Source organism: Loxodonta africana, chromosome 24, assembly GCF_030014295.1.
Source record: "Loxodonta africana isolate mLoxAfr1 chromosome 24, mLoxAfr1.hap2, whole genome shotgun sequence".
Lineage (NCBI taxonomy): Eukaryota > Metazoa > Chordata > Mammalia > Proboscidea > Elephantidae > Loxodonta > Loxodonta africana.
The window spans coordinates 26,234,393-26,260,802 of record NC_087365.1 but is presented as its reverse complement, the minus strand read 5'-3'; the positions used below and the strand labels follow the sequence as shown (position 1 = coordinate 26,260,802).

The window sequence follows — 26,410 nt, the reverse complement described above, 5'->3', positions numbered from 1 at the left end:
AAAAGACTACCTACAGACTGGGAAAAAGTTTTTAGCTATGACATTTCCGATCAGCGCCTGATCTCTAAAATCTACATGATACTGCAAACACTCAACTACAAAAAGACAAATAACCCAATTAAAAAATGGGCAAAAGATATGAAGAGACACCAGTAAAGAAGACATTCAGGCAGCTAACAGATACATGAGGAAATGTTCGCAATCAGTAGCCATTAAAAAATGAAAATCAAAACTACAATGAGATTTCATCTCACTCCAACAAGGCTGACATTAATCCAAAAAACAGAAAATAATAAATGTTGGAGAGGCTGTGGAGAGACTGCAACACTTATACACTGCTGGTGGGAATGTAAAATGGCACAACCACTTTGGAAATTGATTTGGCGCTTCCTTAAAAAGCTAGCAATAGAACTACCATATGACCCAGCAATCCCACTCCTCGGAATATATCCTAGAGAAATAAGAGTCTTTACAGGAACAGATGTATGCACACCCATATTCATTCCAGCACTGTTTACAATAGCAAAAAGATGGAAGCAACAAAGGTGCCCATCAATGGATGAATGGGTAAATAAATTATGGTATATTCACACAATGGAATACTATGCATCGATAAAGAACAGTGAGGACTCTGTGAAACATTTCATAACATGGAGGAACCTGGAAGGCATTATGCTGAATGAAATTAGTTGCAAAAGGACAAATATTGTATAAGACCACAATTATAAGAACTTGATAAATAGTTTAAATTGAGAAGAAAACACTCTTGTGGTTATGAGAGGGGGGAGGGAGGGAAGGTGGGAGAGGAGTATCCACTAATTAGACAGTAGATAAGAACTACTTTAGATGAAGGGAAAGACAACACGCAATACGGGGGAGGTCAGCACAGCGGGACTAAACCAAAAGCAAAGAAGTTTCTCAAATAAACCGAATGCTTCGAAGGCCAGCATAGCAGGGGCAGCGGTTTGGGAACCATGGTTTCAGGGGACATCTAAGTCAATTGGCATAATAAAATTAAAAAAAAAAAAGAAAGATACAAGGGAAAGATTAGTCCAAAGGGCTAATGGGCCACATCTTCCACGACCGCCACCAGACTGAGTCCAGCACAACTAGATAGTTCCCAGCTAGTACCACTGACTGCTCTGACAGGGATCACAATAGAGGGTCCTGGATAGAACTGGAGAAAAACATATAACAAAATTCTAAGTGAAAAAGATCAGACTTCCTGGCCTGACAGGGACTGGAGAAACCCTGAGAGTATGGCCCCAACGCCCTTTCAGCTCAGTAACAAAGCCACTCCTGAGGTTCACCCTTCGGCCAAAGATTAGACAGGCCTACAAAACAAAACAATACTAAAGGCGCACGCCAGCCCAGGGACAAGGACTAGAAAGGCAGGAGGGAACAGGAAAGCTGGTAGTAGGGAATCCAAGTTTGAGAGAGTGTTGACATGGTGTGGGATTGTTAACCAAGGTCATAAAACAATATGTATACCAACTGTTTAATGAGAAACTAGTTTGTTTTGTAAAACTTCCTCTAAAGTACGAAAAAAAAAAAAAAAGATGTTGGTATTTAAAGGATCCCAAAGTTGCTATTTCCATAAGATGTTGGTATTTAAAGGATCCCAAAGTTGCTATTTCCACTATAATCATTCATCAACACATTGTGTGAGTGTGCACATGTGTGTTTGTGTGCCTGCTTACTCTGTGAAAAGCACTGTGGGGAATAGGAAGATGTGAGATCTTATTCTAATAGTTCTCAATCTAGTTGGAATTATAAAACATGGACACAGAGATTTTTAAGACAAGAAAGTATCAGATAAATGCTATTAAGAGTGATATAACAGATCCGACATGGTAATCAATGAAGACTTTATGGAGGAAGTATCACTTAGGTTATGGAGCCCAGGTGGTGCAACAATTAAGCGCTCGGATAACCAAAAGTTTGGCGGTTCAGGCTCTCGGGGACAAAGACCTGGCAATCTGAGTTCATGAAGATTACAGCCAAGAAAATCTTACGGGGGCAGTTCTACTCTGTCATATGGGGTCACTGTGAGTTGGAATTAACTCCATGGCACCAAACATCAATTGGGTTAAACCATGGAAGATGGATTAGATTTTGACAAGTAGAAATGTGGGGGAAAGAAATTTCATGTAGAGGCAAAGAGTCAAGGATCAGAGTTGGGTAAAAGCAAGGCTTATTTGAAGAACAGGAAGTAATGAGATGCTAAATGGTGGGGCTACCTGGAGGTGAAATTGTTTGGACTTTATTCTGTAGGCAAAGTAGTCACCAAAACGTTGTAAACAGAGAAGAGATATGAATAGAATGCTTTGGTAAGATTAAGTGATAGCCATGGGCCTGGAGAGTAGAGAAGTTAGAGGCAGGACAAACATTTAGGAGGTGATTGAAATAGATTACCGATCAGAGCTTCTTTGTTTAAAACCATAGCCACTAGGCACAAGTGACTATTGACCACTAGGAATGTTACCAGTGCCACATGTTCAAATATTATTATTTTGAATATATTGGGTTAAATAAAACACAGTATTAAAATTAGTTTCACCTGTTTTTTCTTTGCTTTTTTTTTTTTAAGGTCGCTACTACCCATTGCCATTGAGTCAATTCTGACTCATAGTGACCCTACAGGACAGAGTAGAACTGCCCCACAGGGTTTCCAAGGAGCACCTGGTAGTTTCAAACTTCTGACCGTTTGGTTAGTAGCTGTAGCACTTAACAACTACACCAGGGTTTCCACGTGGCTACTAGAAAATTTTAAATGACACATGTGGTTTGCATTGTATTTCTATTGAATAGTGCTAGGCTCAAGGAAAGCAGTAAATAAGAGGGAAGAATCAGGTTACTCAGGGCAACAGAGATGCTAGTACCATTAAGTGAACTAAGGAAAGTGGAGATGTTTTGAGAAATGAGGATAAACTTGTTTTCAGAAAACAGATGCTTCTACAAATAGGTTTATTTGGGAGTGAAAATAATGATACAGTCTTAGGCTATGTTCTCTAGAGAAGCAAAACCAGTGAACTGTATAACTATACACATAGAGAGAGAGAGAGAAAGGAAAAGGCTAACGTGGTTTTAGAGGCTGGAAAGTCCCAAGTCTGTGGGTCAGGCTGGAGGCTTCTCCTGATACATGTACCTGCAGGGGTAGCCGAACCCAAGATCAGCAGTTCAAACAGCGAGCCTCTGGCTCACATGCTACGGAGGCTGGTGAATCCCAAGATCGAAAGGTAAGCTGTTAGCTCAGGTCCCAGGAAGTGGAGGTCAGATGAACAGGAGCCAGCTGCAGGATCCATAGTGAGCAAATGCCAGAGAGCTTTGCCAGAAAGTCTGCCTATATTAGATGCGAAAAACCTCCCTTTCACCTGGTAGGCTACTCATAACAGATCTCATCATGGAGATGATTGCATTATATCAGATCTCACTGAGGAGGTAATTATATCATTACATGGCTGCCAAATTACATCCTAACTGCTAAACAACTGAGAACCGTGGCCTAGCTAAGTTGACATTCACTAGTCATCAAACTCTCAAAATGTAAAGAACCATGTCTTTCTTGCCTTTAACAGAGTTGCATGTAATTTTTATACCCAGAGATGAATTTCTCCAAGCATGTTCTGAGGAAAAAGTTGTGTGGAAAAAAGTCTTCATGGTCAAATACATTTAGAAGATAGCCACATGCTCTGCCTCCTCTTGGAGACTCACCATGCCCTTCAGCATATCAAAAGCTTTGAGAAATTGCACTTAATTTTACCTATTTCCTGAATTTATTTGGGCACAGATTGCTTTTCTGAGTAATAACTATTAAAGGGAACATACTAGTGCTTATCTAGAAATTAGTAGTCCCAAACCAGGGATACTTAGTCAAAGATAGGCCTGGAACTTAAAAATAAATAAATTTTCAACCTTTTCAATATTTGGGAAGGAATAGGGTTGTCCACACCTAGAACACCCTGACTTGTCCAAAGCTCATCATATTTCCTTTTGGACTTCCTTTCTCCTTTACTCTCCTGAGATAAGTGGAGACCTATTTGTAAAAGCAGGCAATGTTTTCATTTTGCCTGTGAGCTATGGCGAGAACCCCAGAATGCCACTATGCTAGCTATACTGTGTGCTTGAACATAATACACACATTTCTACCCCTCTCACCAGCGGACCCTGGGTCAGAGGCCAGGCCTTGGAAGAGTGCCTAGAGGCTTAAGATCTTCACGTTCTTCAAGTCTTTGTCCTTTGAGATAGACAGTATGTAGGATAATGCTATTCAGCTATATGCATCCCCTCCCTAATGGAATCAGCTTTGCTCTTCCCTGAAGTGTGCTGGGGATGAATTCAGAATGGACTCAGGCTAAGGTACAAGGCCAGGAGGGGCACAACTGGGCCAGCAGCCAAGGCCGAGGGATGCCTTAGCAACAAGAAGGAAAACGTCTGGGCCTGGACTTGAAGTCCCTGAGAACACTGACTGCCCAAGGACGTGGGAGAAAATGATCAGCCTTGGTCCCAGCTGGAATGGCATATAGGCTTGTGTCCCTTGCTAGGTGGTTGCGGAAAATACTCCAGCCGGCCGCCACTGGAGAGCAGCTGCTTGCCCGTGGTGTCAGTAAGTTTCCCTGGATAAACTCATGAATCTGGAAAAGGCTACGTGTCAGTTCTTCGGATTATCTACCAGGACGCACAGTGAGGGTCTTCCTTGCTGGGGTTATCCCCTGAAAAGTGGCATAGTCGGCAGGATTCTAGGGAGCGCACCAGGCCTTCCCAGATGGGTGGGGAAAAGCGGGCTCAGCTGGGGGAAATCCAAGGGTGGCCAGGGACGCATGCCCTGGGACCACTAGCCCAGGCTGTTGAGGCCTGGGGACTTGTGCATGAGTATGGGGACGCCCCAGAAATGCCACAGGGATTGTTGCAGTTACTAGGGTCTTTGCATGTTGAGAAAGAAAAGAAGGATGTTTGTGTTTTGTTTACTGGAGTTGTGTGGCTGCTGTTGTGGGCATGGCAATATTCATGGGAGGCCCCAAAGCAAAAGCCAGACTGCCATGCTGAGGTGGCTTGTGTGGGTTGGCTTCTACTGGCAGCATTGAGGGGGCGTCCTACGCAGAGCCAGCCACTAGGGCCCTAATTAGGCAGCTGGAAGCAGAGCCGCAACCGGAGGAGAGCAGCCTCTTCCTCCTCCACTGAAACATTAGTGCCCCCTTTGCAGAAACAAGAGACGTCTTCGGGGGAAATCCCGGGGTGGCCAGAGACTTCTACATGGGGAGGTCTGGCCCTTATGCATTTCTGTGGGGGAAATCCCGGGGTGGCCAGCAAAGCCTGGCTAGCTCAGTCCGTAGAGCATGGGACTGGAGCTAGTTGGAGAAACAGGTTCCTGGTGCTGAGAACACCTTGTAACACCTAGTGCAAAGCAACAGTTAAAACAACAGGGAAAAAAAGAAAAAAAAAAAAAAAAGGAGTAAAAAGCCCTTCAAGATAGCTTGTGTTGAGCGACCTTGAAGAGACTTCAGAATTCTCTGATAGCTGCCCTGCCAAGGTAACTGAACAGCAACCTAGCTGCAGCTGCCATGGTAAGGGGAAAACTAAAAAAAGGGGGGCCCACCTCCAGGTTACCAGGCGACTGGGGTGGACCGTGCTTGCACTTGGTGTGGTGGAGGTGTGGCCCCACAAATGAGTGAGGGCTCTGCCAGCTTTTCCCAGATCTTCTTTCAGAAATAATTAAGACTGAGGATTAAGCCCAATTTCTCTGTCACCGGCGAGGAGCAATGGCCCTGTGTTACAATTAAAGTCCAGTGAGGTATACTTTGGGTCTGAGGCCACTATCATTGAGACACTTGCCCCAGCCTGACTACGGATAAGTCCCTTGGGGCCCCTACAAATCCTTACTGTATGTACTGATGATGTTGATGTATTAATGCACACCTTTGTAGACTTTTGCCTCCAAGTCCTGATGGGAATTGCTGTAGTTAGGGCTGTTTTTAGAGGGGCACAAGGAAACCATGACGTGGGCTATAGCTAACAGCCTGGCCATTCAGTCTGGCCACTGACAACCCTCGGACTGACATATAAAGCAAGCCCCTATAGAAATGAGACATCTGGACAAAAAAATTACGAAATCAGTTCTGCTCCTGAGAAGCTTTTTTTACTTGTGTGGATAGTCATCAGAAAAGCCCCTATGCTGAGAGTGGAAAACAGCGAACAAGCAGACCGGTCTTAGCAGCTGACCGCAGAGGCTGAAGCATTGTCTGCTCCAGAGCAAAGAGATGTGCAGTCGACCACCTCCTGGGTTTAAGAGAGGGCCGTTCAGGGAGATTCACACACCATGCGAGACTGGGCCTACACGCGTGGACTGCCACTGTCATCATAAAACGCTGGATAGCACAGGAAAGCTGACCCACCTACAAGACCCTGGCCAAGGCTAAAACCTGTGCAGGGACAGATTCCCAAGCCAACAAGCCAGGGTGTTCTTGTCAGGTAAATCGTATCTGGGTTTTTTATTCTATACAGAGGCTTCCACTGGATCTTTAATGAACTCTTCACGCTCTTTATCATCCAAAGACATAGGGGCAATTGAGCATGTCAATTAAAAAAAAAAAAAAAGTCAGTGGACAAGTTTAAATGGCTGATGGGATGGGACAAGACAACCCCAGCCTGAACCATGCATCTCAGATAAGCAGTCTGGGGTCTCAATGCAGCAGTTCCCTGCAAGGGCATTTCTTGTTTGTGCTGTATGTTTGTCAAACTGTCTATTCTATAACATGTGTTTCTTTGGTGTAGAATTGTTCCTGACAAAAGATCTGGGTTCCACAAAGGCACTGACCAGAGCACACTAGAGGAGGCCAAGCCTAAGGCTCCCACCACCACTGCCCCACCTGCCCCCCACCGCACAGCCGAGGGGTGGGAGTCTCCCTCACCCCTCGACTAGGGGTGTGGCCAAGGTGCACCACAGGTGCAGGAAGCCCTCTGCTGGGTGACAGGGGACGGAAGGCTACACATTGAAATGATCATACACTGGACCCCCACTAACAAGCAACATGTTTTGGCTTTGGTGGACACCGGAGCAGAATGCAACATGATGAATGGTAACCCAAATAGGTTTAAAGGGCCACCAACAGCTATTGATGGGTACGGGGTGGGGCTGTCAGGGTGCGCCAAATCAAACTAATGCTGCAGATTGGAAGGCTACCCCCAAAGGCCCACCAAGTATACATAGCCCCGATACCGGAATACATTCTGGGCAGAGATATCTTGTTGGGGCTGGAGCTGCAGACCTCTGGTGAGTCCCACCTGCAAGTGAGAGCCATAAAAACTGCCCACCAAGTATACATAGCCCCGATACCGGAATACATTCTGGGCAGAGATATCTTGTTGGGGTTGGAGCTGCAGACCTCTGGTGAGTCCCACCTGCAAGTGAGAGCCATAAAAACTGTAGTACAAGGTAATGCTGAATGGTCCCCTGTGCAGTTGCACTCCCTACTTGGGTCATGGCCCTTAAGCAGTAACACCTCCTTTGCGGGCACCAAGAAATCACTGAGGCCATGCAGGAGCTACACCCAGTGGAGATTCTGAGACCAGCCAAGAGCCCCTTCAATAGTCCTGTCTGGCCAATGCACAAGCCAGACGGCTCCTAGAGAATGACAGTAGACTACTAGGAATTGAATAAGGTGACTCCCCCTTGTTTGCAGCTGTACCCAATATCGCACAGATGGTGGGGCAAACAGGGGAGGCATTGGGCACTTACCACTTTGTGCTTGACTTGGCTAATGCTTTCTTTAGCACCCGTCTATACTCAGACAGCCAGAATCAGTTTGCCTTCAGTTGGGAGGTGAGGAGGTAGACTTTCACCATGCTCCCACAAGAGTACCTGCATAGCCTTACCATATGCCACGGCATGGTTGCCGCTGACCTCAAGAAGTGGATTCCCGCTGCTGAGGTGGCTGTATTTCACTATGTTGATGATGTCATGCTTACCTCTGACTCATTTGCTTCTTTGCAGACTGCAGCTGGTGAGGTAGTCATGCACCTCCAGTCACAGGGATGGGCAGTGAAAGAGGGAAAAATGCACAGCCCTGGTTTGTTAGTCAGTACTTGGGTGTTATACGGTTGGGTAAGACGCAAGTGATGCCTGAAGCGGTGATGGGTAAGGTCCATGCATACCTTCACCCAGAAACTGTAAAGCAAACACAGACTTTGGGAGTGTTAATGCAGGGTCAGCTGTGCAAATTGGACATTCGCTGTTACCCTAAGGTGTATGAGTAGGGCCTGTGAAAATGCCAAGGCAACAAGAGAGTGCCACTGGGATTTTGGTCCCAGTTGTGGTGAGGAGCAGAAGAGAGGTACAGCATGTTGGAGAAAGTCATGCACAATGTATAACGCCCTACTGCAAGTAGAAGTATGTCCTTATAAAGGGCCAAGTTCCCCTACGCTGGGAGTGTTGGAATGGAACTAATACCTCTTGTCCCCTCAGAGTGTTGTCCCCTGACAACAGTGTACTAGAACCCTGCTAGTTGTTGCCAATATTTGGTTAGGGAAGCAAAAGCAAAGCCTATGAGCAGGGGTATACCCATCACCCAAGGGGTGGCTTTGGACATGTGGCTTGCATGGGTAGCTGTAACTGCCCTACAACTGGGTGGGGTGCTGCACCTGGGGATGGCAGTACATAAAAAAAAGCTGCTAATATTTACACCACCCTCCCCAGTGTTCCCAACAATTGGTAAACTGTTAACAGCCCAGCATAGATATCAGTGCACATCACGGTGGTTTTGCCCCTTGTCCCTGTTCTCGCCCCAGGCCACCAGCATAGATGTGGAGTGGCAGGTAGAGGTGCTAAACAGACACACCACAGCTGCACTTAACAACACCATGTGGGCTATCACCTTTCTGAATGTGGAGACTCAACAAATACGGAAGGTCGTCCTTCAGAATAGGATGGCTCTTGACATCCTGCCTGCCACCTAGGGTGGCACCTGTGCCGTCATAAAAACTGAATGTGTCTTTGGCTCTGTAAGACTTGCAGCAACACATCACTGCTAATTTTCCTGTGTTGCTAGTTATACTGAGTATGTGGTCTGGTTTTGCAATGCTCCTCTGCGTACCAAATCCGAGGGCTACTGTGGAGGAGGGGATGGGTAAGATTGTGAGGACATTAGGAGGGTATACGGGGGTGGACTGCAGGGTAGTGCTATTCAGCTATATGCATCCCCTCCCTAATGGAATCAGCTTTGCTCTTTCCCGAAGCATGCTGGGGATGAATTCCGGATGGACTCAGGCTAAAGGACAAGGCTGGGAGGGGCATGACTGGGCCAGCAGCCAAGGCCAAGGAATGCCTTAGCAACAAGAAGGAAAACATCTGGGTCTGGACGTAAAGTCTCTGGCAACACTGACTGCCCAATGACCTGGGAGAAAATGATCAGCCTTGGTCCCAGCTGGAATGGAATATAGGCTTGTGTCCCTTGCTAGGTGGCTGCGGAAAATACTCCAGCCGGCCGCCACTGGAGAGCAGCTGCTTGCCCGTGGTGTCAGTAAGTTTCCCTGGATAAACTCATGAATCTGGAAAGGGCGACATGTCAGATCTTCGCATTATCTGCCAGGACGCACAGTGAGGGTCTTTCCTTGCTGGGGCTGTCCCCCGACACAGTAGGCAAGGTTTTTTATAAGTTGCACCTTGGTAAAAAAGGTTTTGAGCTTGAAAGGGGCCTGATCTACACTCCTCATGTTCTCTGGCACCAATGAAGCTCAATGAACAGATAAAGAACTTGGTCTGTGACCCTCTGTAGCCTGGTACTTCTGTGATTATACCTTAATTTCTATTCCCCAATGTTGCTCTACTTTAGCAGTTAAGGAAACTCAATAGAAACTCAGAGAGGGTTTATCTGGGAGTGAAATAAACCCTGTCACCTGGCTCTTAGAGAGTAGGAAGGGATGAGCATGTGAACTCATGGGGCCAGAGTGCAGACTGTGGTAGCCAGTCTCCAAGATGGTCCTTAAGATGGCTCTTCCTCCTGGTATTCACATTCTTGTGTAGTACCCTCCTACGTTGAATAAGGCTGACCTGTGTAATAATATGATGTTGCAGAAATGATGGAGAGTGGCCTCCTAGGTTAGATCATAAAAGACATTGAGACTTCTACCCTGTTCTCTCTTGGATCACTAACTCTAGGGAAGGCCAGCTGCCATGTTTTCAGAATCCTCAAACAACCTGTAAAACTGGCATCAGGAAGGTGTCTGACCTCCTCTAACTTCAAAGGGAGAGGGAGAATCAAGATCAACAGCTTAAGGCTGATTGCTGTGAGATGGAGGTCAGACATACCTCCTCTCCAAACTTTTTACCAGTTCTGATACCAGCCATCCCTCCCATGGCACTCTTTACTTCTCTGCTGGGTTCAAGAATTTGTTGCAATGGCCACAAAGAACTCACAGACTATACTCCCAGTTACAGGGTTTATTAGGGAAGTAACAGGTTACAATTCAGGCTCAAGAACAACTCAGGATACAGTTCTTCATTAGAAAACCTCTTCTCAGCTGTGCTGCAGGCAGGCCTCTCTCTGTCCCTCGGCTCCTTGGGCCAGCCTGGCCTCTGCCCTGCTCGGTCCGGTGTTATGAAGCTCTTTCAGCTCTGCTGGTAAGTGCCTGGTGGCACCCTCCTCTGCCAGGAAGCCTCCTGCCCGAAGGCACCCAACTCTTTCGCCCTGTGGTGAAACCACATCCACTGTAACCACCTTGCTCTGTGGACCAGATAGCCCACCGTGCTGTCTCCCGGTTCTGCTGCCATTTCTCTGCTGCTGCTTCTTGTCCCCCTCTCTGTCTCTTGCGTCTAGGTGGTTCTCACCACAGGGATCCCAGGTCCAAAGGACACACTCTGCTCCCGACTCTTCTACGTGGTAGTTAGGCCCCTTCCTGTTCTGGGAGTGGCTCTCTTTTAAGCCTAGCAGGATGAGGAAGCTGACCAACTCCCTCATTAGGGTTCCATACACCTTATTTGCATGGTCTCACCCCCCCACCAAAAGAGTGCCATACACCTTATTTACACTATTAGCAAGCTATCCAATCCCCTTGGTGGGCCATAGCACCTCATTTGCATAGTCCTACCCAGTCATTGGTGAGAATTACAAAGACTATGACTAGAAGGGCCATATTAAATAATTCACTGTACTGTACAACCCTATGGAGAGGTTCATGCTGTGAGGAACTGAGGCCTCCTGCTAATAGCCAGCACCAACGTTACAGCCACGTGAATCAGCCATCTTGGAAATGGATCCTTTAGGCCTTTATGGCTTAAAATGTCTGAGACCAGAATCACACAACTAAGTCATTCCCAAATTCCTGACCCACAGAAACTGAGATAATACATAAATGTATATTATAGTATTAAGCCTCTAAGTTTTTGGATTTTTGTTTACTCTGCAATAGGTAGCTAATATGGTAGATGGGTTTTGTATGATGTTTTGTCACTGAAATGGCTCTAGACTTGCAGGTCATTCCTTTAGAATCTGGTTAGTTTCTCCGAAACACTATGCTTATCATGTCTCCTGTACTTCTTATTCTGGTGTATACACCAGAAGGTTGGTTTCTCCCCAGTGGTGACTAATGCTGAGAGAAGTGATAAAGAACTTAATAATGCTCTCCCTATAAGATATTATAACAACCACGGTGAAAGGAAACCTTTTGTTACTTTCATATCAGCTTTTGAAAACAAAAAATCTAAGCTTAACCATAAAAAAACAAAAAACCAAATCCAGTGCCGTCAAGTCAATTCTGACTCATAGCGACCCTAAAGGACAGAGTAGAACTGTCCCATAAAGTTTTCAAGGAGCGCCTGGCGGATTTGAACTCCCAACCCTTTGGTTAGCAGCCGTAGCACCTAACCACTACACCACCAGGGTTTCCAGCTTAACCATGGTCTTACCTTATTTTGCTCCAAGGCAAATCCTCAATTTCTCTTTAATTTTTTAATAAATGTTTTAAAGTATAACACACATACAGAAAAGTGCATGCATCATAAGTGAAAGCCTTGATGAAATATCATGAAGTGAACACAGCCATGAAACCACTACCTAGACCAAAGAAAGAGAACATTATAAACCTTCTGGAAGCCTATCTGGTACCCTCTCACATCACTTCTTTTTCTGTTTCCCACTTCCCCTGACTTCTAACACTATTAATTCTGAACTTCATATAAGTGGAATCATAAGTATGTATTCTTTTGTTTCTTTTGCTCGATTTATTTGCATTTTTTACTTAGAATTATTAACATCTTGCTTAGTTGCCATTAGTATGTGTGTCACCAGTTATTTTAGATAAACTTCAGTGACAGCCAGACTGTTAACAAGTTCATAAACACACTACTGTAATTCATGAAATTTCATTGAACCTGTGCCTTTTCATTAACATAAGGCAGAGAGTAGCTGAATTTCTCAGGAACCATGTTGTGAGGATTAAGTGAGATGTAAAGGCACTCTGTAAAACTACACATAATTCAGGTGTTTTGATGTTGGGGTTCATCTTGGCAGCCAAGGGGATGATAAAGATGATTCTCTGATTCTTTAGGCTAATCCATCAGAGCTCCCAGACATGGATGGAAGCTCCCTTAGGTCAAGGATGATCACATTTTTGGGGGTGCCGGGCGAGAGGTGGAGGCAATAGAAAGATAGGTAGTGCACAGCACTCGTGATTTTGAAGAGTAGCTATATGTGTTCTTGGCTGTCTGAGGCAGCTTCTTGCAGGTGAGGTTTCCAGAGTTAGGAAGTAGGGTTTCCAGGATTATTCTGACAGTAAGGGGGGGGGGGGTTAGTTTGGAGTGAGCTACGACCAGTCACTATGGGAGAGGTAAAGAAAACAAGGCCTCCTCCCAGGACATCACAATCTCTCTTAATAATAATTAGAAATAAAATAAATAATAAATAATTAGCAAGCAAGATAAACCCATAAAAAAAAAAACCCATAGTCTCGTTAAACTTGACGGAGTGAGCGAGCGCCTTGGAGATACACAGCAGGGAGGATCATCCTAGGTTTGGTTAGCTTCTGGTTGAGAGGGATTTTTGGAACAAAAGCTTTTCGGTGACAGACTTTTTGTAGGGCTGGAGGTGTCCATTTCCTCTTCCCAAAAGGGAGTAAGAAAGATGGTTCAAAATTGCAAGCTCCAAGGCTGTCACCAAACCCAACGTGGCCCAGTTCACCGTGCAGAAAGGAAGTGCAGGCTCTCCTTCAAAAAGCCAACGCTGCTTCCGGGCTCCCAGACCCCCTCCTTCACCTTAGGAGGGTGGCTAAGGATTTATAACCCACCTCTTCTTCTAGTTGCCATGGAGACCAGCCCCAGTCCTTTCATTCCTTCTGGTACCGGGAACATTTCCCCAGCGCAGGCGGTATGGAGGGGGCTTAGTCCAAACACGCCTGTGGCGGTGCCGCGGAGGGGGAAGGGTGTTAGCAAAAATAGCGCTGAGGGGCCGGCGGCCTACACCGCCGCTGCGGACCCGGGCCGAGGGACAAAGGCTACGGTCCGCTCTGGTTCAAGCCCTTCAGTTCGCGAACGACTGGCGGCCATAAGCTGCGGGGGCAGCGCGGGGCTGGAGGAGGGCGCGGGCCGGTAGACGACTGACCGAGCGGGGGGAGGGAGTCGGGGCACGCGGTGGGGTCCCGGGAGAGTTCTGGGGCTCCGGGGCGCCGACATATCCACCCACACAGGCGGGTGGGAGAGGGGGAGGGGGCGCAGGCCTCTCCACCCACGCGTCCATTGGGCGGTGCCGCCATCACTCTCTCCTCAGCAACACCACCTTCTCCTCCGCCCTGCCCGGGTCCCCTCCCCGCCACCGTCTCCTCGCCTTGGGAGCCTCTCATTGGGCAGAGGCGCGGTCGATCCGCCTCGAGTCGCGGAGTCGATTGGACGGGAGGTCCTCGGCCCGCCCCACCCTGCTCGGATTGGCTTGCTGCACGTTGGCGCAACGGAAGAGGCGGCCGAGTGGGGGATCGCCTCTGCTCCGGCTGGGCTGCAGCGGAGGAGGTGACGAGGAGGCCGGCGCTGGGGAGCTGGCTCGGGCGGCAGCGGAGGCTGCTGCGGATGGGAGCGTGTCGGCTCGGCGCGCCCATGGAGCGCCACGGCAGGGCGGCCGCCACCTCCGTCTCGTCGGCTGGGGAGCCGGCGCCCGAGGGGACCGAAGGGCGGAGGCGGGAGCCGCTGCGGCGTCGGGCGAGCAGCGCGTCGGAGCCCGCGGCGGGAGCCTCGGCGGAAGGCGTGAGACGGCACCGGCCCGGCTCCTACAGCGGCCCCACCTCGGTCTCCCGCCAGCGTGTGGAAAGCCTAAGAAAGAAGCGGCCGCGTAAGTGCCCCGCGGGGCGCCTTCCCGCCTCGGCCGCCGTTTTCCCGCGCGTTTGCGGGGAAACACTGCCCCCGCACGGTGGTCGCACGTCGGTGCGTGGGCTGAACACCGGCTGGAGGCCTCGGGTCCCCCGGACGCGGGGGCTGGGGCCCTGGGCTCCCGCTCCCCGCCCAGTTGTCGCGTCCGTTGGGCCGTGGTTTCCGGTTGTCGGAGCGGAGGCCCTTCTCCACGACCCTTCCTCCCTCTTGGCTCCTTGGGCTTTCTCTTCCCGGGAGCCACAGGATTCCAGCCTCTGGAAGGTTTCTTTTGACCCGTTTCCCCCGCTCGCATCCCCGCCACTGAAAATCCTCCGAATCCCCAATGTCTGTCTTCCGTGGGTTTCCAGCGAATCTCAATGACGTTAAATTCTTTTTATTTGAAGATTTTGGGCTTATTAGAAGTATTTAACTGTCCCTAAGTTGCTCCAGGCCGGAAACTGGATTCCATGTTCCGTGCACCTCTAAGCTGTAGCTGCTTTTCTTCTCATGCGAATTTGGGTCATCCCTCGCCCAGGTTGTTACTCTGTCTTCCTTCCATCTCTTTGCAGATGTATTCGATTCAGGACTGAGCGTTCTGGGTTTTAAGGCTTGTGTCTTTGAGGGAAAACGACATCTTCCTGAATCTCGCATTTGGGAGTTGCAGACGCTCTTCCCGGAGAATCGGTTTCTCCATTTTATTATCAAGTTTCTTCTTCTGCGTTGTGATCCAGCCACGTATTTCCTTCCCTTTAATTTAGGATCTCTCTGTTTTGCAGCCGTTGTTACTGTTGAAAGAATTAACTCTCTCGATTTTCAAATGTGGGCTTTACAATATAGTCGTTTACACGTTTACAATGTAGTCATTTACACATTACACATTTACACTTTTTAAAAAATTTTATTTTGCCCGGTTGCCGTTTCACGAAAGCAACTCGTTTAAATGCAGATTGTGAAAACGGCAGGATACCTGTGAGGTCTTCGCTGAATAGTCACGTGCCTTGACTAATGACCCAGTTTCTTTTATGTGATTTGGATGATTAAATGTAGCCCTGTTTTCCTATGAAAAGTTTGGGAGTTTTTTATTCTTTTGTCTTTTCCGTTCTTGAAAGAGATTTGGAAAACAGCCCACTCTCAATCTATGATATTTTTAGTCAGTTAACCTAGTTTTTGTTTTATTTGAGATGCACCTGAATTTTAAGCGATGCAAAATATTTCATTCATGGTTTTGTACTATAGAGTAATTATCAGAGATGGGTGTAAACTCCAGGGATTCAGCAAGTCAGAATCAAGGCCACATAGCCCCGTTTGTGGCTGTGGACCACGAGGATTCTAACAGGTGTACTTTGGGTGCTGCCATGTGTCACATTTTGTTCTAAGAACATTAATAACTCATTGGTCCTCACAAGTCTGAGGTAAGCGGTGGTATTTGTGGTTCCCAAACCTGTCCTCACCTCAGACTTACTGTGTCACAGTCACTAGGGATCAGGCATGTGTATGTCTAAGAAGTTCTTTAAAAGTTTTAGATTGGGGGGGTATGTCTTACAAGGCTGAGAGAAATAGCAAGTAAAAATTGATTGAAAATGATGCCAAGGAAGATGCTAATGATGGTAACGTAGCTCCACTTTCTGAGTGCTTGCTTCTTTGTATTAGATTCTGTGCCAGATATTTTATGAACATCTAATTTAAGTCTCATCATTATCCTTCGAGGTAGGTATTTTTTAATCCCCGATGTCCAGATGAGGAAAACAGGCTATGTCTTTGAGGGCATACTGGGAGTAAGTGATGGAACTGGGTTTTGATGCTAGTTGTCTGACTTCAGACCCAGTGTTCTTGACTTTGTGCATTTTGGGGTGGAGTGGAGGAAGGCTCAAGTGACGGAGTCCAGAGCAGTGCTTCTCAGATGAAGTTACCCCGAAGCTTTTCACCCACTCACCCCCTACACATGTGCATGCAGCAGGGCTTGAAACTTAAAAAATCTTTTTATTTTTAAAATTTTATTGAGACATAGTTGCATACAGTAAAATGCACAGTTTTGACAAATATGTACAGTCATGTAACAAGAGATGATGCATTTTTATCAAGGATCCCAGATGTGCACTTATGTACCTGCAGGAGGTGCGGGGACCCTGGGATCACACTATTCCATGGCATTGTGGGGGATGAGGTGGATCTTTGATGATACCTACTAAGCGTGTTGTAGAATGCCAGGGAGATCTTTGGGACTTGCTGATTGGACCCTTATGCCAATCGTGGAATGTCCTTAACCTCCGTTAGCCTAAAAAAGAAAGCGTTTGTAGCTTGGCAGTACTGACCTAGAAAATACATTGCTTTGCTTTGGCTTTTTGGGGAACATCAATGTTGGCAGAATGGAACTGGTGCAGGGGCCCTGTGAGACTGCCTTTTATCAGGTGCAGACTTTTCATTCTTTTTTTTTTTTTTTTTGTCATTTTAAATCGAGTTGGGATGGGCACCCCACCAGAGTCGTTGGTGGTGCAAACAGTTAAGCGCTTGACTACTAACTGAAAAGTTGGTCGTTTGAACCCACCCAGAGGCGCCTTGGAAGAAAGGCCTGGCAGTCTGCTTCCGAAAGGTCACAGCCATGAACACCCTAGGGAGTGCAGTTCTGCTGTGAAACACATGGGTTCACCATAAGTTGGAATCTACTCAGCTGGTTTGGTGTTTTGGGTTTGCCCATTAGGAGCTGGGATGGGGGAGGGGAGTTAGATATGTTTTTTCGTGGCCTATTCTTGAGAGACAGAATGAAAGAGGATGTTTTTTTAAAAACCATTGTTTTGTCAGCTTTAAATCTAAATGAAGCCACAGTAAATGAGGACTCTCATTTAGATGTATAACAAGTGTAAAGCATTAATCAGGGGCTAAAAATAATCCAATTATGCAGCAGGGTAAAATGGTACAGTATGTTATTTTAGGGGTTTCAGTGGGCTGTATGTATGAATCATGCATTTGGATAACATGATGGTTCAGTGTTGGTGTCCTGCCCTCTATTTATCTAGGGAGACTGCAAGTAAAAAGAGATGTATGTTACTAAAAATATTTTGCTTGAATACTTGTTAAAAGGAGATGGAGTGAACAAGATAACGCACCTATTGGGAGTGGACCTTATCAGGCAGTGAAATGAATGGTTATTCTAATTGGTCATTTAAAAGAGTGGTGGTGTTAACTGAACTTTTTTTTTTTGTATTTTTACACAGATACCACAAGCCTTCTGCATTTGTTTGGTGGCCTTACCCTCCCCCCATGAGCACTCTCACAAGTTCTGCCACCATGTCAATCCACCTCTACATGTTAGGAAAAAAAAAAAAACAATTGCTGTTGAGTTAACTCCAACTCATAGCGACCCTATAGGACAGAGTAGAACTGCCACCATAGGGTATCCAAGGAGCGCCTGGTGAATTCGAAGTGTTGATGTTTTGATTAGCAGCCATAGCATTTAACCACTACGCCACCAGGGTTTCAAGTGTCCACCAAATACATGAAAAGATGCTCAGTGTCATTAGCCATCAGAGATGCAAATCAAAACCACAATGAGATAACCATTTCACTCCCACTAGGATGGCTAAGATCAAAACAAAACAGAAAATAACAAATATTGGTGAGGATGTGGGGAGGTTGGAATCCTTAGCCATGGCTTGTGGGAATGCAAAAATGGTACAGCCATTGTGGAAAACAGTGTGGTGGTTTCTCAAAAAAAAAAAGAACTACCATAAAAAACCAAAACACCAAACCCATTGCCAGTCAGAGCAACCCTTTAGGACAGAGTAGAACTACCTCAGGGTTTCCAAGGAGTGGCCGGTGGATTGAAACTGCTGACCTTTTGGTTAGCAGCTGCAGTTCTTAATCACTGTGTCACCAACTGCCTCCTTTGCCGTAAGAGAGAACTGAAGAGTGCCCAGTTACCACTACTGAACACTTCAATCAAAGATTCCATAGAAGAATCCTGATCAGAAGGGGGAAAGTATAGGAAGTTCAAGTTCTCACGGACTCCAGACTTCCTGGGGCCGTGAAGTTTGGATGAATCCCTGAAACCAGTGCCATGGAATAATCTTTAAACCTTAAACCAAAAATGAAGTTTCCTTAAAACCAAACAACAGGAATAAAGAATAAGGAATAAAGAATGTCTGCCTTGAGCATTATGCTGTTTTAAGAACTATTCTGTATGGGATCAAATTGACAACAGCAACTCAGAATATTAGATAGGAAACTTTAGGGCAGTGAATTTATGTTAATGGAGCAGGAACAGGTCAGAAAAGAAGGATGAGAATGGCTATACAACTCAGAGGATGTAATCAGTGTCTTTAAATGGTACATGCAGAAACTGTGGAATTGGTGTGTTTTGCTGTGTGTATTTTCAAAAGTAACAAGATAAAATTATATATATGTATAAAAACAAAATATATGCTGTATTTTTACACAAATAACTTGTACGTTCTGCGTTTATTTGTGCTGTGCTAATTTTTTCGCAGTAACAGATAGTTGACCACAGATGTGTGGGTTAATTTCTGGACTCTCAATTCTATTCCATTGGTCTGTGTGTTCGTTGCTATATCAGTACCAGGTTGTTTTGATTACTGTGGTTGTATAGAATGTTTTAAAATCAGGAAGTGTGAGTCCTCCTACTTTGTTCTCTTTCAGCATTGCATTAGCTATTGGGGGCCTTTTGCCATTTGATTTAAAATTGAGGATTGATTTTTCCATTTCTGTAAGGAAGGCTTTTGATCAGAAATTCTGTAGAAGAATCTTGATCAAAAGGGGGATGGTGCAGAACAGAATTGGAAATTCTCCTGGACTTTAGACTTTCTGAAGCCATGTGGGCTGGATGAACCCCTGAAACTATTGCCTTGAGATAATCTTTAAAATGTATACCACAAATATTCCCAGGAGTCTTCCTAAAACAAACAGTAGTTTAACTTCAGGAATAAAGAATGTCTGCCTTGAACATTATGCTCTTTTAAGAACTATCTATATGAGATCAGAGTGACAACAGCAACTCGAAAGATTAGATAGGAAGCTTAGGGAGCCGTGAATTTATGTTAATGGGGGAGGAACAACTCAGAAAAGGAGGGCGGGAATGCTTGCACCACTGGAAGAATCTTAATCAGTGTCAGTGAATTGTACCTGTAGGAACAGCTGTATGGGTGTATGTTTTGCTGTATATATTCTCAGCGGCTACAACAAAAGAAAACACTAGGAGCGCGGTTCTACTCTGACATACATGAAGTTGCCATTAGAGTTGTCTCAGTGGCACCTAGTTTGGTTTTTCCTCACCAAAAAAAAAAGTGTTCCATAGTCTTAAGTTTGTAACCTGGTGAGCACTTCTCAGGTTCCTAACTTGGGCGTCCTTAATCTTGGGCACTGTTCTTCATTTTGTCAGTGAGACAGATGTTTGTGTGGGTAACAACTAGGATATGAAAACTTCATTTTCTAAATGGCTTACAGATTGCTTTCTAAAAGTGAAAGCCATCTTGCAGGTTTTTTTAGTAGTCTGGTAGGCTTCTTGCTTTTATATCCCTAATGTAGAATTTTGTATTGAGTCTGATTTTATAATATATAGTATTATGTATCTAGTCCCCGAGTTAAAACTTATTTTGGGAATAAGACTAATTCTCATAATGTGAGGTCAAGATGTTGGTGCCTAGCCAGCTTAGGGATTTGGGTTTTCAGTATCTTAACCACATGTGGCCTGGTAAAGATGCAATTCAAAATGTTGGAAAATTAGGAACACGTTTATAAACCATGCATTTTCCGTTGGAAAGGATTTCAGCTGAGACCTATTATGGGCATTGTGCTGTAGATGATTTCACATAATTGCTGTGAGGGAGAGTTTAAATTCTTTCTAGAAATGTGTCCTAAGTAAAGTATAAATTGTCTAGACTGATTACTTTGGAGGTCCTAGTCTTAGTATGAGATGTGTTTACAGACTGAAATGCCTGTGAAAATGAATGGAAGGACTCACTAGTTAGAAGTGATAAATTAAATAGGCATTTTCCTAGCAATGAGAAAAGTTGTGTGATGGTATAGTAAGAATTCCATTTTCCATAGTGTTTAAAGTAAAAAATGGACTGATTATCCAGTGTTTATAACATTACGGTATTTTATAGCAGCCTCACAGGAAATGATAGTAATCTATGCCTCTTAGGACAGACTGAGTGTATAGAAATAACAGAATTGTGTGACCCCAAATGATTCCGTCAGTCATCCGAGAACATACGTAGTGGACCTCCCATACCTCTTAATTTTTTCGTACTTAAACCGTGTGATAAGTAGTATGGAGAAAAATCCAGAAATGATTAAAAGACAGTGACAATGATATGAGCAACTCTCTGCTTAAGGCTCTATTTTTCTGTATGTATTGTTGATCCTCCTTACTTATTTGGAGTGTGTGAATTTTATTAAATTGCTTTTTAATTTTATTTTTAATTAGCCAAGAGCATGTATTCTGTGCTCTTAATGTTTGTGCAGGTAATTGTTAAAACTGCTTTGGAATCCGACATATTTGGGTTTGAGTCCAGCCTCTTATCATTTTCACCGTAATCTTGGGCAGGTTTTTTTTTTTTTAATTTTTATTGTGCTTTAAGTGAGTTTACAAATTAAGTCAGTCTCTCGTACAAAAATTTATATACACCTTGCTATATACTCCTAGTTGCTCTCACCCTAATGAGACAGCACACTTCTTCGTGTCCATTTTCGGCCAGCTTCTGACCCCTTCTGCCCTCTCATCTCCTCTCCAGACAGTTGGTTGTTGGGCAGGTTTTTTAAGCCCTTTGCACTTCAATTTCTTAGTCTGTAAAGTGGGATGATTATAGTACTTATCTTGCATGTTTATTGAAAGCATTAAATTAGCTTGTAGTAAATGCCTAATATAGTTCTTGACTGTAATAGATGATGATTTAAAGCAGAATAGCCATTTGTTAATGTTTCAGTTTTTTTTTTTTTTTTTAGCCAAGAAAACTGAGGAAGGCTTAATTTCCATTATGCATTAAAAAATCTTTCATTGAACATTCTGCATCCCACTTTGAAGAGTGGTGTCTGGCGTCTTAAACGCTAGCAAGCAGCCATCTAAGATGCATCAATTGGTCTCAACCCACCTGAATCAAAGGAGAATGAAGAACATCAAGGACACAAGGTGATTACCAGCCCAAGAGACAGAAGGGGCCACATGAACCAAAGATTACATCATCCTGAGACCAGAAGAACTAGATGGTGCCGGGCTACAACCGATGACTGCCCTGACAGGGAACACAACAGAGAACCCCTGAGGGAGCAGGAGAGCAGTGGGATGCAGACCCCAAATTCTCACAAGACCAGACTTAATGGTCTGACTGAGACTAGAAGGACCCCAGTGGTCATGGCCCCCAGACCTTCTGTTGGCCCAGGACAGGAACCATTCCCAAAGCCAACTCTTCAGACATGGATTGGACTGGACAATGGGTTGGAGAGGGATGCTGGTGAGGAGTGAGTTTCTTGGATCAGGTGGACACTTGAGACTATGTTGGCATCTCCTGCCTGGGGGGGGAGATGAGAGGGTGGAGGGGGTTAGAAGCTGGCGAAATGGACACGAAAAGAGAGAGTGGAGGGAGAGAGCGGGCAGTCTCATTAGGGGGAGAGTAATTGGGAGTGTGTAGCAAAGTGTATATGAGTTTTTGTGTGAGAGACTGACTTGATTTGTAAACTTTGAATTAAAGCACAATAAAAATTATAAAAAAATTTTTTTTTTCCACTGGTCTTAGATGTGTCCAGGCTTTTAGATTCTGGTCCTGTTGATGTAGTATGTTTTATTTATAAAGTGAAAACCATTCTTGGATGTTGTATATATTGAAAAACTTAAAAATAACCCTCTTCCCCAAAACAAAAAATGAAACCCATTGCCATTGAGTTGGGTCTGACTGCTAGCAACCATATAGGACAGAGTAGAACGACCCCCACCAGGTTTCCAAGGAGTGGCTGGTGGATTTGAACTGCTTACTTTTTGGTTAGCAGCCGAATTCTTAACCACTGTGCCATAGGGCTCCAACAGGTACTAAAATTAGACATCAGCCCTAAGTTCTGGACTTATTTTTTATTTAGAGGATGCAATAGAAAAATGAGGAAATATTTGCAAGTAAGTCTCAGGTTGAAAATACTAAAGGCAGTTCTTCAGACTTTTAAAAATTATAAGTAGTGCAATAATACACACTTTGCAAAGATTTCAAATAATGCAGATAAAGGAAAAGCCCCTTTTAATGTCCTCTTTCCCAGAGGCAGACCAGTAACCAGCTTGTTCACACTCACGGCAGCTGCATGTGTGTCAGAGCAGGACTGTGCTCTGTAGGATTTTCAGTGGCTCATTTTTTGGAAGTAGATTGCCAGACCTTTCTTCTGAGGTGTCTCTGGGTGGACCTAAACCTCCAAACTTTTGGTTATTAGCCTAGCGCATTAACTGTTTTTATTACCCAGGGACTCTCGGAATGATACATGGTTTTAATTACTATGTTTTTATAGAATATTTTATAGATTATCCTACTCATTCTATTAAAAACTTTTTTGGGTCTTATGCACTCTCTGGCTCTCTGCTTATTTAGTATTTCATCTTTTTAAAAAAAATCTTTTACTGCAACTTCCATGTAAACTTTCCGTGGAATTCTTTGTCTCTCCCTCTTTGCTGTCCCGAAGGTTGTCATCATCCTAAAATTGATGGTTAAAGAATGGCTGCTAGTAGGAAAATAGAAATTGAGTCTTACTGGTTTCCTTGTTCGTGTCCAGCACTGTTGGCTTTCTTGAGTGGAGATGTTTTTTTTCTCCTTTCCTCTACATGCCGAGAGCAGAATTCTCGGGTCTCAGTGCCAGGGTTGGGTTTGGCCTGTCCATTCCCAGTCATTGTCAAGAGGGAATGGAACTTCCGTTGGTGTAAAAAAAAACTGGGACTCTCTTCGAGACTGAGGTAGAATGGCTGCGGAGGAGTCAACCACAGTGTTCTGCCTAGAATTGCATTGACTTTGTTAGATTAATTTGGGGAGAATTGACATTTTAATAATAATTTTCCTACCTGGAACAAGATACATTTACCCACTCTTCAGTATACTATTACAATCTCTTCATAGAGATCATACACATTTAGAATTAGATGTATTTCTGTTTTGTTATTGTAAATGACATTTTTTTGTGTCATTTTCTAGTTGGGTTTTGCTGATTATGTTGGAAAAACTCTTGGTATTTGTATGTATTTTGTATTCAGATACCTTAGAAGTTGTAATTAGTTCTGTTGGTTTTAATTGATTCTTATTTTGATGTATTTAGGTAAGTGAATGTAGTTTGTTTTGTTCTTTGGTATTTGAGGTTCTTCAAGGTAGTGCACTTAATTTGCCTCAATGGTTTAGGGGTATTCGAAAGGAAAGGATTTGTTTTTTGATACAGAGTTCTATTTGTGTGTTAAAAGGTACAGCTTATTAGTTGCTGTATTCAGATATCTGTATACCTTTGTGTCTGTGTGTATGTAATTGATCTGCACATTTTTGAGACCTGTGCCATTCTCACCCTGATCTGTGAATTTGTCCTTATTTTTAATATTTTTTGAAGCATGTGTTAGGTGTGTAAGGATCCTGACCATTCATCAGTTACTTTCTTGTGCACATGCCATACTCCTTTTTACCCCTTTTTACCGCTTTTCCCCTTGTTTTGTCTACTTGTATTTGATTTCTCTTCACGTCGCTTGGTTCAGTGAAGTAGCATTGTCTGTGCATTTATTTGTACCACCCAAATTCAGGTATGTGTTTGGCCAATCAGCTAAATAAGTGGCATCAGTGATTGTCTCCACCATTTCAGTCAGTGGCTGAATAATTGAGACTGAGTGTAGGGATGAAAGTCATGAATCTTATCTCGACTGTAGATGATTGTTTGGACAGACGTCTCTCCTAACGTGAGCATAGCCCCTTGGTAAATGTAGGGCTGGTCTTGCATTTTACTGTAATACGGCTCCTAGATGTGAGCCAGCTGCTTCATCGGCTATATTGGGCTCTGTGAGATGCTTAAGATTTTGACGAGTAATTTCAACTGAAAGCCATTTTCATCTTAAAGCGTCTAACTTTTCCTTATGATGTGACTACATTGTGGGTGTTTTACCATTTACTTCCTTTTAGTTTACTTGTATTGTTTTAGGTGTGCCTCTTTAAAGGATGTCAGAATGTATTTGAATTTTTCTCTTCAAACTGAAGAGAATTTAACCTGCTTGTGGTTACTGATACGTTTTTGTGTTCATTCCTGACATTTTTTGTTTCACATTTACTACATGTTTCCCCCCTTTCCTTTGTTTTTGAACTCATTGATTTTTTTTCCTAATGGTTTGAAAGCCATGTGTTCTTTTTCTTTTCTCCTGTAAATTTTTAACGCATTTAAATTGTGACCTGTCTTTTATATTTAGGGATTAATCAGAATCTGTATCTTTTTGCCTTTCCCCCAACAAGACAGAACTGCTATGTGGTTTCACTTCCCTTCTACTTCCCTTCCCTCTTTGACTTCCTGTGTTGAAATCATGTAAGTTTTTTAGTTCCAGATGGCTGATTTTTCTAAAAGTCAGCAGGCACTGGTTCCTTAGCGTATCACTGTTTTTTATAGCTCAGATCTTCATGGGTTCTTTTTTTAAATTATGCTGGGGTGCATCTACTGTTTACTTCAGAGAAGATCTTTGAGTAGCAAACCTCGAGTCCTTTTGTGTTTGAAAATTTCTTTATTTTGCACCCCCACTTGAAAGCTGGTTTGCCTGGATATAAGTTTCAAAGCCTTTTCCTTGTAACTTGAAACTAGTGCTCCACTGTCTTCTAGCATCTGTGTCGCCGGGGAGAAGTCTGATATTTACCTTTATGTGATTTATGCATCTTTGTAGGAATTCTGTTTTTCTCTTTGGAAACTTTCAGGACTTCTGAAATTTCAGTAGGATGAGTCTAAATTTCCCCCTTCTCTCCTAATTGATTCCGTTTAACACTTAGTGGTCCTTTCAACTTGATGGTTTGTACCCCCTGACCTATCAGGATATTTCTGAACCCATATTAGATAGATGGACTTTCTGGTTGTGTATTCACTATATATCTACCTTTCCTTCATACTTTCTTTTTTTAAAAAATAATATTTTATTGTGTTTTTAGTGAAAGTTTACACAGCCAATTAGGTTCCCATTTGACAGTTTCTGTATGAATCATTCAGTGACATTAGTTAAATTTTTCACAGTGTGTCAACATTCCCTACAGTTGCATTCTCGTGGTTTAATTTCCAGTGCTCTAGTTTCCCGTGCCCTTTTTCTTCTCATCTTTGCTTTAGGATGATTGTTAACCTTTTGGTTTCATATAGATGTTTTTAACGGAGCACAGTACTCACGGGCAATATCTTTTATTTTGTGTGGTAGTTTGTGGTTTCACTAAAAGGTGACCTCAGGGCGATAGTCTCAGGGGAGACGTCCAGTCTCATGGTCGAGTAAGTCTGGACTTTTCAAGAATTTGAGTTTTGTGTTCTGCATTTTTCTCTTGTTCTATTCAGGTCCGTATATGGTGGCCCTCATCAGAATGGTCAGTAGTAGTAGCCAGGCACCATCTAGGTCTTCTGGTCTCAGGCCGTGGCCCATGTAGGCTAGTAGTCCTAAAGACTAGTTTCTTCCCTGAGACTGAGGTTTCCATCTTTCTCTCTTGCTTCTGATGTAGAGACCAGTAGTTGCATCTTAAATGATTGTTCGAAAGCTTTTAAGACTGTAGACGCCAGTCACCTTACTAGGATGCAGAACAGACTTCGCGAACTATGTTATGCCATTTGACTGAGTTGTCTTGTGAGACTAAGGTCCTAAGCCTTCAAATCCAGAAAACCAATCTTGCAACGTGTCTGAGTAGTATCTGTAACTGTATCCTTTATGAATATATATGTATACACACATCTGTATGTACATGTACATATACTTTATCTGCACACGTGTGTACACACATGTACCTACCCATACGTGTATATGCCTGTATACGTACATATGTGACCATACATGTTTTTTGGTTATTGTTGTTGTTAACCAAATTGTATATGTCATATTCTTTAGCACAAACATCCTTTTCTCTTGTT

At 44.1% G+C, this 26,410-nt stretch overlaps 1 protein-coding gene across 1 annotated transcript in view; it reads left to right on the top strand.

Annotated features, from left to right (window-relative positions):
• Positions 1-13,277: 13,277 nt before the first annotated feature.
• PANK2 (pantothenate kinase 2) overlaps positions 13,278-26,410 on the top strand; it is a 32,504-nt gene continuing 19,371 nt past the window's right edge. The window contains 3 exon segments of the mRNA XM_023550046.2: positions 13,278-13,355; positions 13,755-13,890; positions 13,893-14,306. Coding sequence (XP_023405814.2) covers positions 13,293-13,355; positions 13,755-13,890; positions 13,893-14,306 — 613 coding nt within the window. The 5' untranslated portion in view covers positions 13,278-13,292.